The sequence below is a fragment of the Balaenoptera physalus genome (assembly GCF_965194825.1).
Source record: "Balaenoptera physalus genome assembly, chromosome: 11".
Lineage (NCBI taxonomy): Eukaryota > Metazoa > Chordata > Mammalia > Artiodactyla > Balaenopteridae > Balaenoptera > Balaenoptera physalus.
This window is the reverse complement of record NC_138896.1, coordinates 33,473,922-33,487,466: the sequence shown is the minus strand read 5'-3', so window position 1 is coordinate 33,487,466 and position 13,545 is coordinate 33,473,922. Positions and strand designations below refer to the sequence as shown.

The following is a 13,545-nucleotide window of genomic DNA, read 5'->3' as shown; positions in this document are numbered from 1 at the left end:
GGCTTAATACATTTTACAGAGTGATTTATGATATAAGCTTACAGATCTCTTACTAGTATAGAATATACAGGTTGATATCACTTAAATGGCCTTATTCTCATATGAATCAGCCACCTTCCAATCTCAGAGAATTTCAGGTAAAATCATGTTACGTCTAACTCCACGGGTTCGCTCCATTCCTTTACAGAACTGGAACTCTGTGGTCTCAGGTATCAGGTTATTAAGCAGACGCAGGCCTACAGCTCACCATTTAAAGTAAATTACATGGTAACTTTCAATGACAATGGCACTTATTTCACAGCAGTTGTTATACAATTTTCAAGTTGTTATACAAATTTATACAATTTTCTCACCAGCTATTGTTTGAAAACTCTTAAAAGTTCCATAGAGCCATTAAATTACAGATTAAATTATACTGTCCTGTGATTATATATGTCTCATGAACGTAGACAGGTTTACTTCAAATGGCAATCTACGCATGTTCACAAAATGATTTATCATCAAGCGAAAGCGCTCACCAATGTGACTAGAGATGCAAAGACAGAGGACAAAACCCTAACATGTAGCACTCTGTATCAACAAGTTGGCCATTTCATGATGTATCGTGAAAGGAAACATTTGGTATTATTCAAAAATTGGCAGAAAAGTGGGCAAGTACAGAGCAGGAAGATGGTTATGTATTATACAAAGTGCTCAAAACCCTGAGTCCAAATAACAGTTTCTTGAGGAGATTTTTATTTCTCAGGCCTGAAAATGGCATTTGTATTATGAGAAATTTATAAGTTAAAACACAAATGCTCAACAACCCAAATGTCTTCAACGACACAAATTTGAGTGTTACAGTCACTGATGAATGATGATGGTGATGACAACATACTGAAGGACTTCTGTGAATCAGGGACTACACACACACACACACACACACAGCTAGTTCTCACAAAAGCCCTGCACAATTTTTTTTTTCATTAAAAAATTTTTTAAAATTTATTTATTTAGGCCACACCATGCAGCTTGCTGGATCTTAGTTCCCTGACCAAGGATTGAACCTGGGCCCTCAGCACCTCGGCAGTGAAAGCACGGAGTCCTAACCACTGGACCGCCAGGGAATTCCCTACAAATTTTTATTTTTTAAACAAATGAGAAATTGGCCAGAGAACTAATTTTCCCCAGAGCACATAGCTGGTAAAGAAGTTGAATTGAGATTTAAAACCTGCACCGTCTGATTCTAAAGCCTCAGCCTTCGCTCCCTGCCTGCCTGCACATGTCCACAGATGCACATCTGTCCATCTGGACATGGCTTAGGTTTTCAGCTCAAACACAGAGCTAAACCTCTCAAAACCATTGAGAACCAGCCGCCTTTCCGTGTCAGAGGGAAGGAGGATGTTTCCCAGGACCCTTGTCAGTGGATCGCACTGCAGGCAACTCAGGTCTGGGACCATGGAGGAGCTGTGCCCTCGGAGCCCTGACCGCTGTCTTCCAAAGTCAGTTAACTGCCTCAGCTGGTTTCTTCAACTGTGCTGAATTTTGCTCACAGCCAGACCCACAGATTCGCCCTGAGTGGAAGCAGGAGCCTGGGCAGGGAACAGGAAGCTGTGGCCAGCACTTCCCTCTCGCCGCCTCAGCAGAGCCCATCTTGGCCTCCTCTTCGGCCTGCAAGGGTGGAAGGGCCTGTGACAGTCTCAGGCCAGAAGTCAAGTCACCTGCTGGATGAGCTTGTGCTATGCTGACCTCCTGGCCCCTAAAGAGCAGTCTCTCCTCACCCTCCTTCCTCTCCCCTCTCCCTTGAAAAGTCCCTGAGCTACCTGACTGTGCTCCATCTGGGGGGAATATACTCCCTTTAATAAAATATTGAGGAGAGCTACCCAGGTGTCCCAGGCAGGCCCAGAGGACAGAGAGCAGGACCCCCTCCTAGGACTGTGCCTCCTGCACCTTCCCCGTCCTTGCATGGTCCCAGTTTTTCATCTCCACTTGGCAAACTATCCTCAGAAGGTTGACTGTGTCTTCACAGTGCCCCAAAGGGAGCTGTGAGCTACCACGCTGGCCTTGAATCAAGATTTTCTTGTTTTTTGGGGGGCCTGAGTCATCTCTGCACATTAAGTTCACAGGTCACAAGGTGTGGTTGCACCTGACCCAGCCTAATACCGGCTCCTGGCAAATAAGTCCAAGGAGGTGTGGTGCCTGGGGTGACGTCTTAACCTTTCCTCCTCAGTCTGAGGCTACACGCTGGCTCGGGCCTTTCCACCCACCTGCAAAGCGCTGCTGGCCCAAGATGGCGCCTGTGCCTAACGTGGTCACACCTTCCGTAGCAGCCCTCCTCTGCTCAGAATCTCCTGGTTCACCCCCTCTCCTCCCAGGGAGTTCATAGAGGGATTGTTACCATGACCCAGAGTGACTCCTACCTGGGAAAAACGTTCACTCATTCATTCAACAAACGTTTACTGAGCGCTGATACTGTGTCAGGCACTGTCCTAGGCACTTGGTAACAGCCAAGTTGAAGAGACATCAACTTGCTTTGGGAAACCATATCCTCTGATTTTGCTCTCTTCCAAAACATGACTCTGACAGAGCCCAGAACATTCCAGAATTGGAAGGGACTTCCCAAATCATCTAAACCATCGGCCCCCTTTTACTGGTCAGTAAGCTTAGGGGCCAGGTCCTAGGTCTCCCAGGCCAGGATTCTTTGAGCTTCCTCATTTACTGTCTATTCTGCTCATTCAGAAAGCAATGCTCTGTGTGACCTTGGGCAAGCCCCGTCCCCTCGCTGGGCCTCAACCTTCTGCCTGAGGACTGGTGGAGCTGGATGAGAGAGAGTCCCCAAAGGCCATATCTAAGACTTTCTGGACCTCATCTCATACTACTTTTAAAGACTCTTGGGGTTCACGGTAAACTTTCTCCTTGTGTATGCCACATCTTCCCACCTATAATATATGCTACTGGGGCAGGGGGCAGAGGCCGGTTAACAGCCCCGGGTCACCCGTGGCACTACAGACATAGTGGGAATTCAATTGCTTTTAGTTGATTGAACCAGAAGAGGCCACATTGCTTTTTTTTTTTTTAAATAGTGAATACGTACTGCTGGCCTTCTTGTATAAGGGCAATCTGCTTTTTTTTGGGGGGGGGTTTAAATTTTATTTATTTATTTATTTATTTTGGCTGTGTTGGGTCTTCGCTTCTGTGCGAGGGCTTTCTCTAGTTGCAGCAAGTGGGGGCCACTCTTCATCGTGGTGCGTGGGCCTCTCATTATCGCGGCCTCTCTTGTTGCGGAGCACAGGCTCCAGACGCGCAGGCTCAGTAATTGCGGCTCACGGGCCTAGTTGCTCCGCGGCATGTGGGATCCTCCCAGACCAGGGCTCGAACCTGTGGCCCCTGCATTGGCAGGCAGATTCTCAACCACTGCGCCACCAGGGAAGCCCCCACGTTGCTTTTTTAAACGTTAGCCACAGGTGAGAAAAAGGCTATTCAGGTATACGACATCACTACTTAAGGCAGTCAAACAAAACTCCTGATCATAGGAAACCCTGAATATAGAATACTGCCATCTCTAATCAAAAGAATGGCAATACCATTCTATTCTACAGATGTCTATTTTTTTTCTGATATTTGGGTCCAAATATAAATTTATATATGTGTATATATTTCTTAGCTAGGATCAATTCTTAGTTAGGAACTTAGGCTTTGAAGCATTAATGAGTCCAAGTGTTTTTACGCTTCTCTAAGAGGATTTGCATTTGCTTGCTCTTAAGTGTTACACCAGGGAATCAGGCTCAGACAACACACTCACCAGGCTTTTGACCATGGCTAAGTTACCTAGGCTCTGTGCCTCAGTTTCCTACCTCATAGAATTGGTATGAGGAGTAAAAAAGTCAATATGTGTAAAGTGCCTCCTAGTACAATGCCTGGAATGTATGAAGCACTATGTAAATGTCTGTGAAAGAGATTAACCCACATATGTGCTAGTAACACTTACATGGGGGACACAATTGGGAATGAAAGTATAATTACAAATATTCACGATATTTATGAATTCCAAACACATTCCCTGATGGTTGCAGACGAGAGTTTAGTAATCTGTTGTAAGACGTAATTTTTACACACACATACGTGTTTTCCACAACATGTGAGAAGATTTCCCTTTGGCTGCAGATGCAGAGAAGAGAGTTAACCGCAAGGACAAAAGTGGTAGTAATTTCCAAAGCCACACATAAGGGGTTCAGAGAAGATTTCGATCTAGTGATGTCTTTTTTTAAAACTTCTTTCTTTCTTTTTTTTTTTTAAATTAATTAACATTTATTTTTGGCTGCTTTGGGTCTTCGTTGCTGTGCGGGCTTTCTCTAGTTGCGGCGAGCGGGGGCTACTCTTCGTTGCAGTGTGGGGGCTTCTCATTGCAGTGGCTTCTCTTGTTTCGGAGCACAGGCTCTAGGCGTGCGGGCTTCAGTAGTTGTGGCTCGGGGGCTCTAGAGCGCAGGCTCAGTAGTTGTGGTGCATGGGCGTAGTTGCTCCGCAGCATATGGGATCTTCCCGGACCAGGGCTCAAACCTGTGTCCCCTGCACTGGCGGGCAGGTTCTTAACCACTGTGCCACCAGGGAGGTCCCTAGTGATGTCTTTAGTAGGTTCGTCATCTTAATATACAGACAACTTTGGATTGTCTGCTAATGAAGGTAATCAGTATCAAGGATAAATGGTGATGTGAGGATGAGAATAATCTACACACTGCTAACCAGTTTCCCAATAACTGAGAGTTCCTGGCGCCATCTAGAGGTCAAAGTTGCTCCTTGGGCATGCTTCACAGAAGCTGTGTAAAATCCGAGTGCACTTAGGTCTTTCTAAGGCATGTTAGTTCTCTGGTCAGGAGCATCTGTGACTGTGGAAGCATCAGGAAGTGCTATCCCAGAATGTTGGGGTGCCTCTTATAAATCACCCACATCAAGGCTGGAACCACCACGGTTTAACTCCCCTGGTGCCTACCTGCCCTGGAACGCAAGCCAGCCCTCACCTCCGTAACTGATCACTGGGCTGCGGGTCAAACCTCAAACTGCCTTCCCTCTGTCGAGTTATCCCAGGAAATCAAGGCCTGAATCTCACCTGGGAACTGGCCTGTCACCCACCAGTGCCAGCCACTTAGGGACCTGGGCGTGGGGCAGGAGCAGGGCCTGAATAAGCAGCACCTGGGCAGCTTCACTCACCACACAATCGTCGATGATTTCCGAGAGCCGTGTCCGGTGTTTCCTCCCCAACCTCATGATTTTTTTCCACGTGTAGTAGTACTCCACACACTGAGCCACCGTCTTGGACTTCACCTGCCGGGAAAGCCACCTCAAGATCAGCTCCAACAGTGGGCAGGGTGCAAAGCAGCAAGCTTTTGTGCAATTTTAAGTTTGTAATAGGTATTAGGTTTATGCAGTTGAATAAAAACATATACATGGTGAAAAATCTCCTCCCCACACCCGTTCTCCATCCATCCATCCATCTGTTCCCCCCCTACCCCTGCAACACAGCTGGCCCCTCTTATTCATATCTTGGGTGTCATTCCAGAATTTCTTTACATATATACCAACAAACACGAAAATATATTCCTCCCCACCATTCTGCCTCACAAAAGGTAGCACACTCTATGTACTGCTTTGCATCTTGACTTTTTTCACAAGATAGCTTGGAGATTTTTTTCACATTTGTCCATAGAGAGCTCATTCCTTTTTTTAACCCATAAAGCAGCATGCTTTTTCAAATGCTTGAATGTATTTGGCTCTCCAACTTGTTGACCTTCAAAATCTATTTATGAAAAATGTTCCTTAGTAATCGAACAGGAATATAAGACAAAAGTTATGATGACAAGAGCTTAGTGTTTGCAGAAAACAAGGCTTGCCCTGTTCTCCCCCAAAGGGGCAAAGATAAATGTGTTTTAAAAAGAAAAAAATTCCTTTGTTTAGTTCATAGTGCTCTAAGCTCAAAGTGGGGTTCAATAATGTGGGTTTTCTGGAGGTAGATAAAAAGGCTGGCTGTCCCCTTGGGGGCAGGAACATGGCCACCTGCATAATGAGAATGAAAAGAGTACCTTCAGAAGTCTGGTCTCCTCAAAGGTGGCCCCTCCACGTCCACCTGATATCATGAATTTCTACATTTGAATCACCCAGGGAGGGAGGATAGAGTCCCAGAGAACCCTTGTTTTAAATCCTGCATTGCCTGGCGAGCACGACACATGAATCCATCATCAGTCAACAAGGTGCGGGGCCTTTAAGGAATGAGGCTGAGGACAGACCAGTCCCGGGGAAGGTGACCCAGGAGAGATGGGAGCCTGGGAGCTGCTGGGATAGAGGGCAGCAAAGAGTCCAGTGGCCTCCAGGGCAGAGTAAGGCGGGTGTGAATTCAGATCTGAAGACGGAGGCAAGTTGGAGAAAAAGTCCACCTATTCTGATTCTCATCCAGTCAAGGCCCAGGATTAAGGACAGGAGACACGAACCCGGGACAACACTGAGGCCCAGCCCAGAGCCAGTGGCAGCTGTCATCTGGGACCCTGTTCTCTGTGGACCTGAGCATCTTAATAACTCAGTATGGCTCCATCATTCATCAGTTTGCTGAAACACTCTGAATCACTGTAACTTTTAGCCTAAACCATCCCTCAGCCAATTAAGGCCTATTACGTTTATTATGTGCTGGATAAAGCGCTATTTCATCTTGGTTAAAGAGCTCTACTTTGCTGTGAAATGCTATATATGTAACATGTTATTGTTGTTATGATTATTATTATTATTATGTGGCCACACCACACAGCTTTCGGGATCTTAGTTCCCTGGCCAGGGATCGAACCTGTGCCCCCTGCAGTGGAAGCTCGGAGTCTTAACCACTGGACCGCCAGGGAAGTCCCTGTAACATATTGTTTTTATTAACACTGTCCTTATGATCAGGGTCCCAACACCAGAAACTCTGCTAGGGGGACGGCTCATATTCTCCCTTCTCCAATCCCCCCTCCCCAAATTCTGTCAGAAACACTATAGATCTGTCAAATACACATGAAATAATTTATATAAATTGTGAACCAGAAGCCTCAGGTCTATTTATTCTGACAGAATGTGTGAATTACACATTTTAATTAAGATAAGAATACCCCTCCCCCCCCACTGCCACATCCAAATAATCTATATTCTCCTCCCCCCACATCCCTAACACCAGGGCCAAGCCATCCATAACAAATAGCATCCTTTACCAGCAAGAGATGGAAGACATTCTTTTGGTGAGAGTCTTAAGCCAGTAACCAAATAATTCTATATATCTTTAGGTGTACAACTTCCCAAATTTGGTTTCAAGTGAGCAATGGGAAAAAGAATACTTACCATCTTCTGTACAAAAATAAAGTCTTTGTTGTAAGTGGCTAGTGCTTTATTAAACAGTTTTCTTTCTAGGGAGGTCCACTTGTCCGAACCTACAACAAAACACACATTTCATAAAAAACAGCTCAGTTCTTCTCACTTGTGGTTGCTGGTTCACTTAGTTAAGTTACAAACTACAACTGTTCAGCATGTGATAGAATACATATCACACTCCTTTCTGAACAGGAAGTGCAGTGTAATGGTTAGGAGCCCTGACACCTGGGTTCAGATCTCAGCCGTGGCCTTGACCTTGGCAAGTTATTGAGCCTAAGACTCAGTTTTATTACCTACAAATGGGAATAATTCTGATTGTCTCCACCTCTTAAGATTTCTGTGAAGGTTAAAGAAGGTAATGCCCAAAGAGTGTCTAGCTTAGTAACTGGAAAATCATGAATGCTTAATGGAGTTTAGCTACAGTTTTTATGTAATTAGGATGAGCGCAAGCATTCACGTAGCAAGTGATCCTCACATGTGCTGGATTCAGCAATCTTCACCCTCAAGATGTTCTCAGTCTAGTGGGGAGAAAACCAGGAGGCCCTGCATTCAAGGTGATGATTACGAGGATGAAGGGAGGGGTCGGGTGCCGATGGGAACCCCACTGTGGGAACACCACACTCAGGTTAGGGCAGCCGGGAAGGCTTCCAGGTGGAGAGAACACCTGAGCGGGGTTTAAAAAGACACAGAAGCAAGTCAGGCAAGAAGGAGATGGAAGGGAATTCTGGGGAGAGAAAGTGGCATGTGCAAAGTCAGAAGCAAGCAGCGAGAGGACACATGTCATTCATTCGTTCATCCATTCGGCAGATACTTATTAGGTATTTGCTACATGCAAGACACAAGGGGAAAAAAAGCTAATACTTATAAGTGCTTACTATGTGCCAGGCTCTAAAGTACTTCACAGATAGTAGTCATTTGGTTCTACAGACAATCTGTAAGGTTGGTATTACTGCTACCCATTTTACAGATGAGGAAATGGAGGTGTTCAAGAAATAAGCAGTAATCCAGTACGGCTCAACTACAGGGTTCCAGCAGAGGGAAAGCAGATGAGGCTGGGAGGTGAGAGGGACCGGTTCCTGACAAATCTGCAGACCAATGAAGAAGAGGCCCTGCAGTGCCGGGCTGGTGCATCTTGCCTTGCTGGCTGAACTTGACATTCATGTCAAAGCAGGATATGCAGATGTTTACAGAGAATGGTACTGGCCTATTTCCAAGGCAAGTCCTATTTCTGGGGGCTCAATCACTGTGGCTGGTTTGCAGAAACTCAGGCTCATTCTAATTTTTTGAATTCCCTGTATCTCTGATTCTTTGGATGGTACATGGCTGGGCTTTTGATAAGCCTCTACTTTTCAGAGCTGTAATCCCCCAAACTATAGCATTTTTCCTTCCAACCAGAACAAGCCCAAGATTTCCATTTTGCTATGGTTGACGGAGGGGCTAAAGTAAGAAAACCTGAATTGCTTCTTCCCTCAAAAGGCTGAGCCCAAATCACTCAAACAAGTGAAACCACGCCTGGCAGGCAGGCAGGAGGCAGACAGCCTTGGATCCTTGAGAAAATATGTGACTCAGTGATGTCAGCTCAGATTTCTGAAATAAACACCTTCTCTGTGTGACTCCCTGATGGGTCCTTAAGCCAAGAGCTCTGGCTCCAGATGCAGGATATGCTCTCCACAGCTGGGCTGCTTCAGGCCTCTATAAAAGTAGGGCCACCACCTGATTTCTTTGGTTTGTGAGTTTCTCTCTTTACTTCTAGAAGGAAAGCAGCTTTCTGATTAACCCTCGGAAGAAGGAAGCCTCTTCCACAGGTTCTGGAGACCAGGACATCTCTGGTTGCGCAAACCATCATAACAGGGAGAAGTGGGGCCAGAGGTTTGGAGAGGCTTTGCTAGAGTGGATGTGAGCAGAGCAGGTCGGTGGGGTTTGGAGCTCTGGAGCACTTGCATCATCATTCCTCAACTTCTGTCCAACACTCAAGGGCTTGGGGGTCCCAGCTCCCATTTGCTCCCATTGCCCAGAGGCAGAGACAGAAAGAGCAAAACAGAAAGGCTGAACCAACAACTGAAAGACCAAAGAGGAGTCACGGCTCCTTTTAGGTATCCATTAAAACAGCAAAGAGAGATCAGAGAGGCAGTGGTGTAAGAGGAACATGATGGGGACATGTCACACTAGCTGAGCCCCAGGACAAGCATATAGGGAGGTTGCTGTGCTGCCCTGATGCAGGTCTAGTCTGTGCAGCTCTGGGTTGCACCTCACATAGGAAGTTAGGGAATATTTTGCTGATGAAAACCCCCAATTAGATGAATGAGAATCCTTTCCACCCTCAGCCAGATCCTATGTTTCCCAAGTCAGAGTGCAGCTCTAAGCCCCCATGAGACACTCACAGGGCCACGCAACCTTCTCAGGCCAGCACCCAGCCTCTATGGTGGACACACTTTCTTCCACCCCACTCCAAGCTTGTCATCTGATTACTGCCCAAACCGTAGTGTTAAATCCCCAGGTCTGTCTACTTGTGAGAGGTATGTCCCTACACGTCCCCAGATGGCCTTCCAGCTGTAACCCCACAGAAGGTGAAGTGACCTCCTGGACCATCTGGTATGGGGGATCCTCAAGCCTCACAGGGGAAGGAGGCCTCCTCCCCATCAACTCTTTGGTGGTTTTTAGGGCTGCTGCTCTGTGATGGGGTCTTCAGTCTTCCCAATCCCAGAGTGTCCACTCCACACCACCAGTCCTGGATTGGAAGTGGGCTGCACCCTCGCACTTTCCTCTCTGTGCTGCCCCCCACCTGAGGGCCGGGGTGGGGAGCATGTGCTCAGACGGTGAGAGATGGCTCCTCTACGTAGTCCTAGGGTCTGCACTTTAGCACACGTGACTGTGCTATGTGTGCGTGTCTGTCCAACAAGGGTGCCCACAAACTGAGAGGCAGAGGCGGGGCCAGACAAGCCCATCGGTTCTCACGCTCCATCTTCACCGCACCCTGATCATGGGATCGCCCACAGGACTGAGAATCCACTCCTGGGCTCTTGGGCTGAATTCCCAGGCTGAAGCTGGGTATATAGACATAGTATCTGAATGTGCTTGCCCCAAATAATAAAGTCACTGTGCTGTGATAAAAGGGGTGACTTTAATCAGGAGACCACAGGCTGCGAACCTGGTTCTCCCACTCACTCCTTCTGGGGCCCCTGCAAGTTTACTTCTCTGAGTCTCAGTTTCCTCTTTTGTGACTTGGGGATCCTGACAGTCATGCTGTGACTGGCAGCGTTTAGTCCTAAGTATGTGCACAGAGAATGTTTTAGATCTGGCCACTCGGACGGCAAATTCCAAATCAGCCTGCAGCCGTGGGACACACGCTGTCCCCTGCTGACGTCTGTGGGCACTCATGAAGCCTGCCGGTCCCTGCAGCGTTCCCTGTCGTGTGTGTGCTCACCCACAGCCTTACTCTGGGCCACCTGTAACTTGCAGCCTTCTCCTCCCTGCCCCGAAATCCTCCTGTAATCCCGACAAGGCTCAGCGTCTCTCCTCCTGGGGTCTGTCTGGCAGGAGCATTTTCCTCATTCTTGGACAAGGTTTTCTAAGCCAGCTCTCCTTGGATTCTATTTCTTGAACAAAGTCCAGGATAAAATGCAAAACCGAGGCAGGGGGCTGCCCCAACTCCTCACCTGCCCTCCCCCTCTGAGATCCCTGCTGTCCACTCAGCATGTCCCTGGGGTCGATGGGCTGATGACACACCCTCCCCCGCCCACTCATCCATTCTCCCTAGGGATTCCTGGCTAGTGGGCTATTATCAGCAGGGGTCCCTAACAAGACGATTAAGGCTAATTACAAAGAGCCTAATTAACTGGAGGAAACTGGTGCTGGAACAGTATCCAGAGGAAAAATGTTCTGAGCTTCGGTTGCTGGGAAACAGGCTCCGGATGGTGGCGAAATTTGGGGCAATCTATAGCGAATGCAGGCAATTAAAAAGAGACATGGAGGGGTGAGAGAAAGTTTGGGCACAGTATGTTTTAAAGAGGGCCTTTCTGTCTTCCTTTCAAGCTTTTAAAAACTGTTCTTGATGCTGTTGTTATAGCAGTTACATAAGAAAGACACGTTCATTGTAGAAAAAGGAGGACCTGTTTTTACACCAGATCTTCATTTCCGTGAAAGGTTTTCCATGATGGGTGAAGGCTGAGTAATTTTTTTAGGGGTGCAGGAGAACTGGGTAATACCAAAGTTCCCTCCGGAGGCCAAAGGCAGGGAGGCCTTGATCTGAATCCAGAACCTGAGCTTGTCCACTAAGCCTCTTCTCCACAAGTGCCATGTCAGGCAAACCAGCAGAGTGAGTATTAACTCCGTTCCTGCCCTTCAGGGGATCACTCCCCAGCTAGCGACATGGGCTAAGAATGCCTGTGAGATGATTTCACAGCTGCGTTTCTTGCAAAGGATTCTCTGGAGAACGTAATTCTGTCTCTTCACCAAACTGGGGCAGCTTCCAAGACAGAGACCAGGCCTCCCCCCGACTGAACGGGTATATTCCCTTCAGGTCTCTCCCATCTCCGGAGTCAGGTCAGGGCTCAGGACCCAGTGAGCGCTTGGGCTGTGGTGGGGGCCCATAGTAGCCTCCGCTGAACCCTTGCCAAGACTCCCAGGGCCAGGTGTGACACCCCTCCACTCCACGCCCATCTGCAGGAACGACCGGCTCAACGGAAAAACCAAGGACTCCGGAAGCCCTCTGATCACAGCCAGGCATCCTTGTCACCCTGACAGCCCCACACTCAAGCCTTCCCCACCCAACCCAACGGCTGACCGGGAGCCACTGCAAACAACCGCTGCCACTCATGGGCGGAGGGTGCGGAGAGAGGGCTGGACCGGGCACCTTGGTGTGAATTAGAGAGCCTGGGAGCCACTGCGACAGCCCCCTTCCTCTGAGGATCTTAACAGGGCTCTTCTGGGCTTGCCAAGCTGCCCCCAGATCTGGGCAAGCTGCCCACCTACACTGATGTCTGTCTTGGGCCCCAGCACTGGTCGCTCTTTCTTTTTCTCACTGAACTGCTTGGGATGGGATGGGATGGGATGGGATGGGGTGGAAGGGCAGGTCAGGAGGGAAGTGATTTTCACAGGCTCCTGTCTCTGTCTCCCCCCAATTCACAGTCTGCACCCCTGAACCCAGACTTGCCACCTTCCCTCCAGGGCACAGGCCGGGGAGGTCTGACCTCTCTCTAGACAACTGGGAGCCTGGGGTGCAATTCCACGGCTGGAGTCGGGCGGGAGTGACACTGGCCACAGCCGCAGAGCTGGAAGCAAAGGAGATTTCAGAAGACAGTGTCCCGGCGAGGCTGGACCTGAGCTGACAGTCCTGCTGGACAGCAACCCAACAGGGCTTGGCACAAAGGCCAAGGCAGGATGGGGCCACGGGGGTGGGATTCACAGACACCCGGAACCAATCAGAGGGTGGGGCAGTGAAAAGGAGGGCAGAAGGGGGTCGCGGCTGGTAGCTGGGACACGTGACGGGGGTAGACTCTGTGGCCTCCTCTGTGGTCTGGAAGGGAACCGCCAAGGGGATGGAGTCAGGCCAGACTTCAGAGATCTGTGACCTTTGTCCTTTGTGCTCATAATTCTAGAAGATTCTCTGGGGCCCAGTCTGTGATCACTTCCTGGAGAAGACAGATGACTGGCAGACCTGGGCGAGCACGCTTTTCTTGGGGACACACAGCTAACGGGACACCACCCCTTCACACCTGACAGCCCCACCTCTCTTGTCTCCAAGGGTCAAAAGGATTCTGGAAGCAACAAGAGTGCTTCCTGGTCTGCTTGTAGGGGAAGGGTGCAAGGGATGGGCAAAGGATTTCCCAGGAACCCCCAACCTCCAAAGATCAATGAATTTTAGCAGAGTTTAGGGCCTTCTAGTTTCAAAGCTTTTAGTACTATTTTAAGGTTGTTGTTTGGTGTTGTTTGGGGTGGAAGTGGTTTCTAGCCCATAGCTTTCCCATCTTTTTTATGTCATGACACACACTAAAAAGATCACAATACCTGCTTGGCATGCTGGGAAGAACTGGAGGGGATTTGGGGACCAGACGAGGCTGCTCACAGCTGGAGCTGAGCAGCCCAGAGGCGCCGGCCACCCCAGTCACCCCGGGGGCCGAGGGCAGCCACAGCAGATGCTAGGGAAGTCTCCCCGCTAAGCAGAGAAGCCTGACCCAGGCTCCAGGA

At 48.6% G+C, this 13,545-nt stretch overlaps 1 protein-coding gene across 16 annotated transcripts in view; it reads right to left on the bottom strand.

The window, feature by feature from the left end:
* Positions 1-13,545, bottom strand: part of TRERF1 (transcriptional regulating factor 1) — a 195,559-nt gene that overhangs the window by 9,212 nt on the left and 172,802 nt on the right. For 14 of the 16 annotated variants that reach the window (XM_082414715.1, XM_082414720.1, XM_082414716.1 and 11 more), the window contains 2 exons: positions 7,330-7,418; positions 5,185-5,298 (listed from right to left, as the gene is read on the bottom strand). In XM_082414715.1, the coding sequence (XP_082270841.1) occupies positions 5,185-5,298; positions 7,330-7,418 (203 nt within the window). Of the gene's footprint in view, positions 1-3,125; positions 4,651-5,184; positions 5,299-7,329; positions 7,419-13,545 lie in introns of those variants that run through there. The other 2 variants (XM_082414714.1, XM_082414711.1) reach the window with 2 other exon arrangements.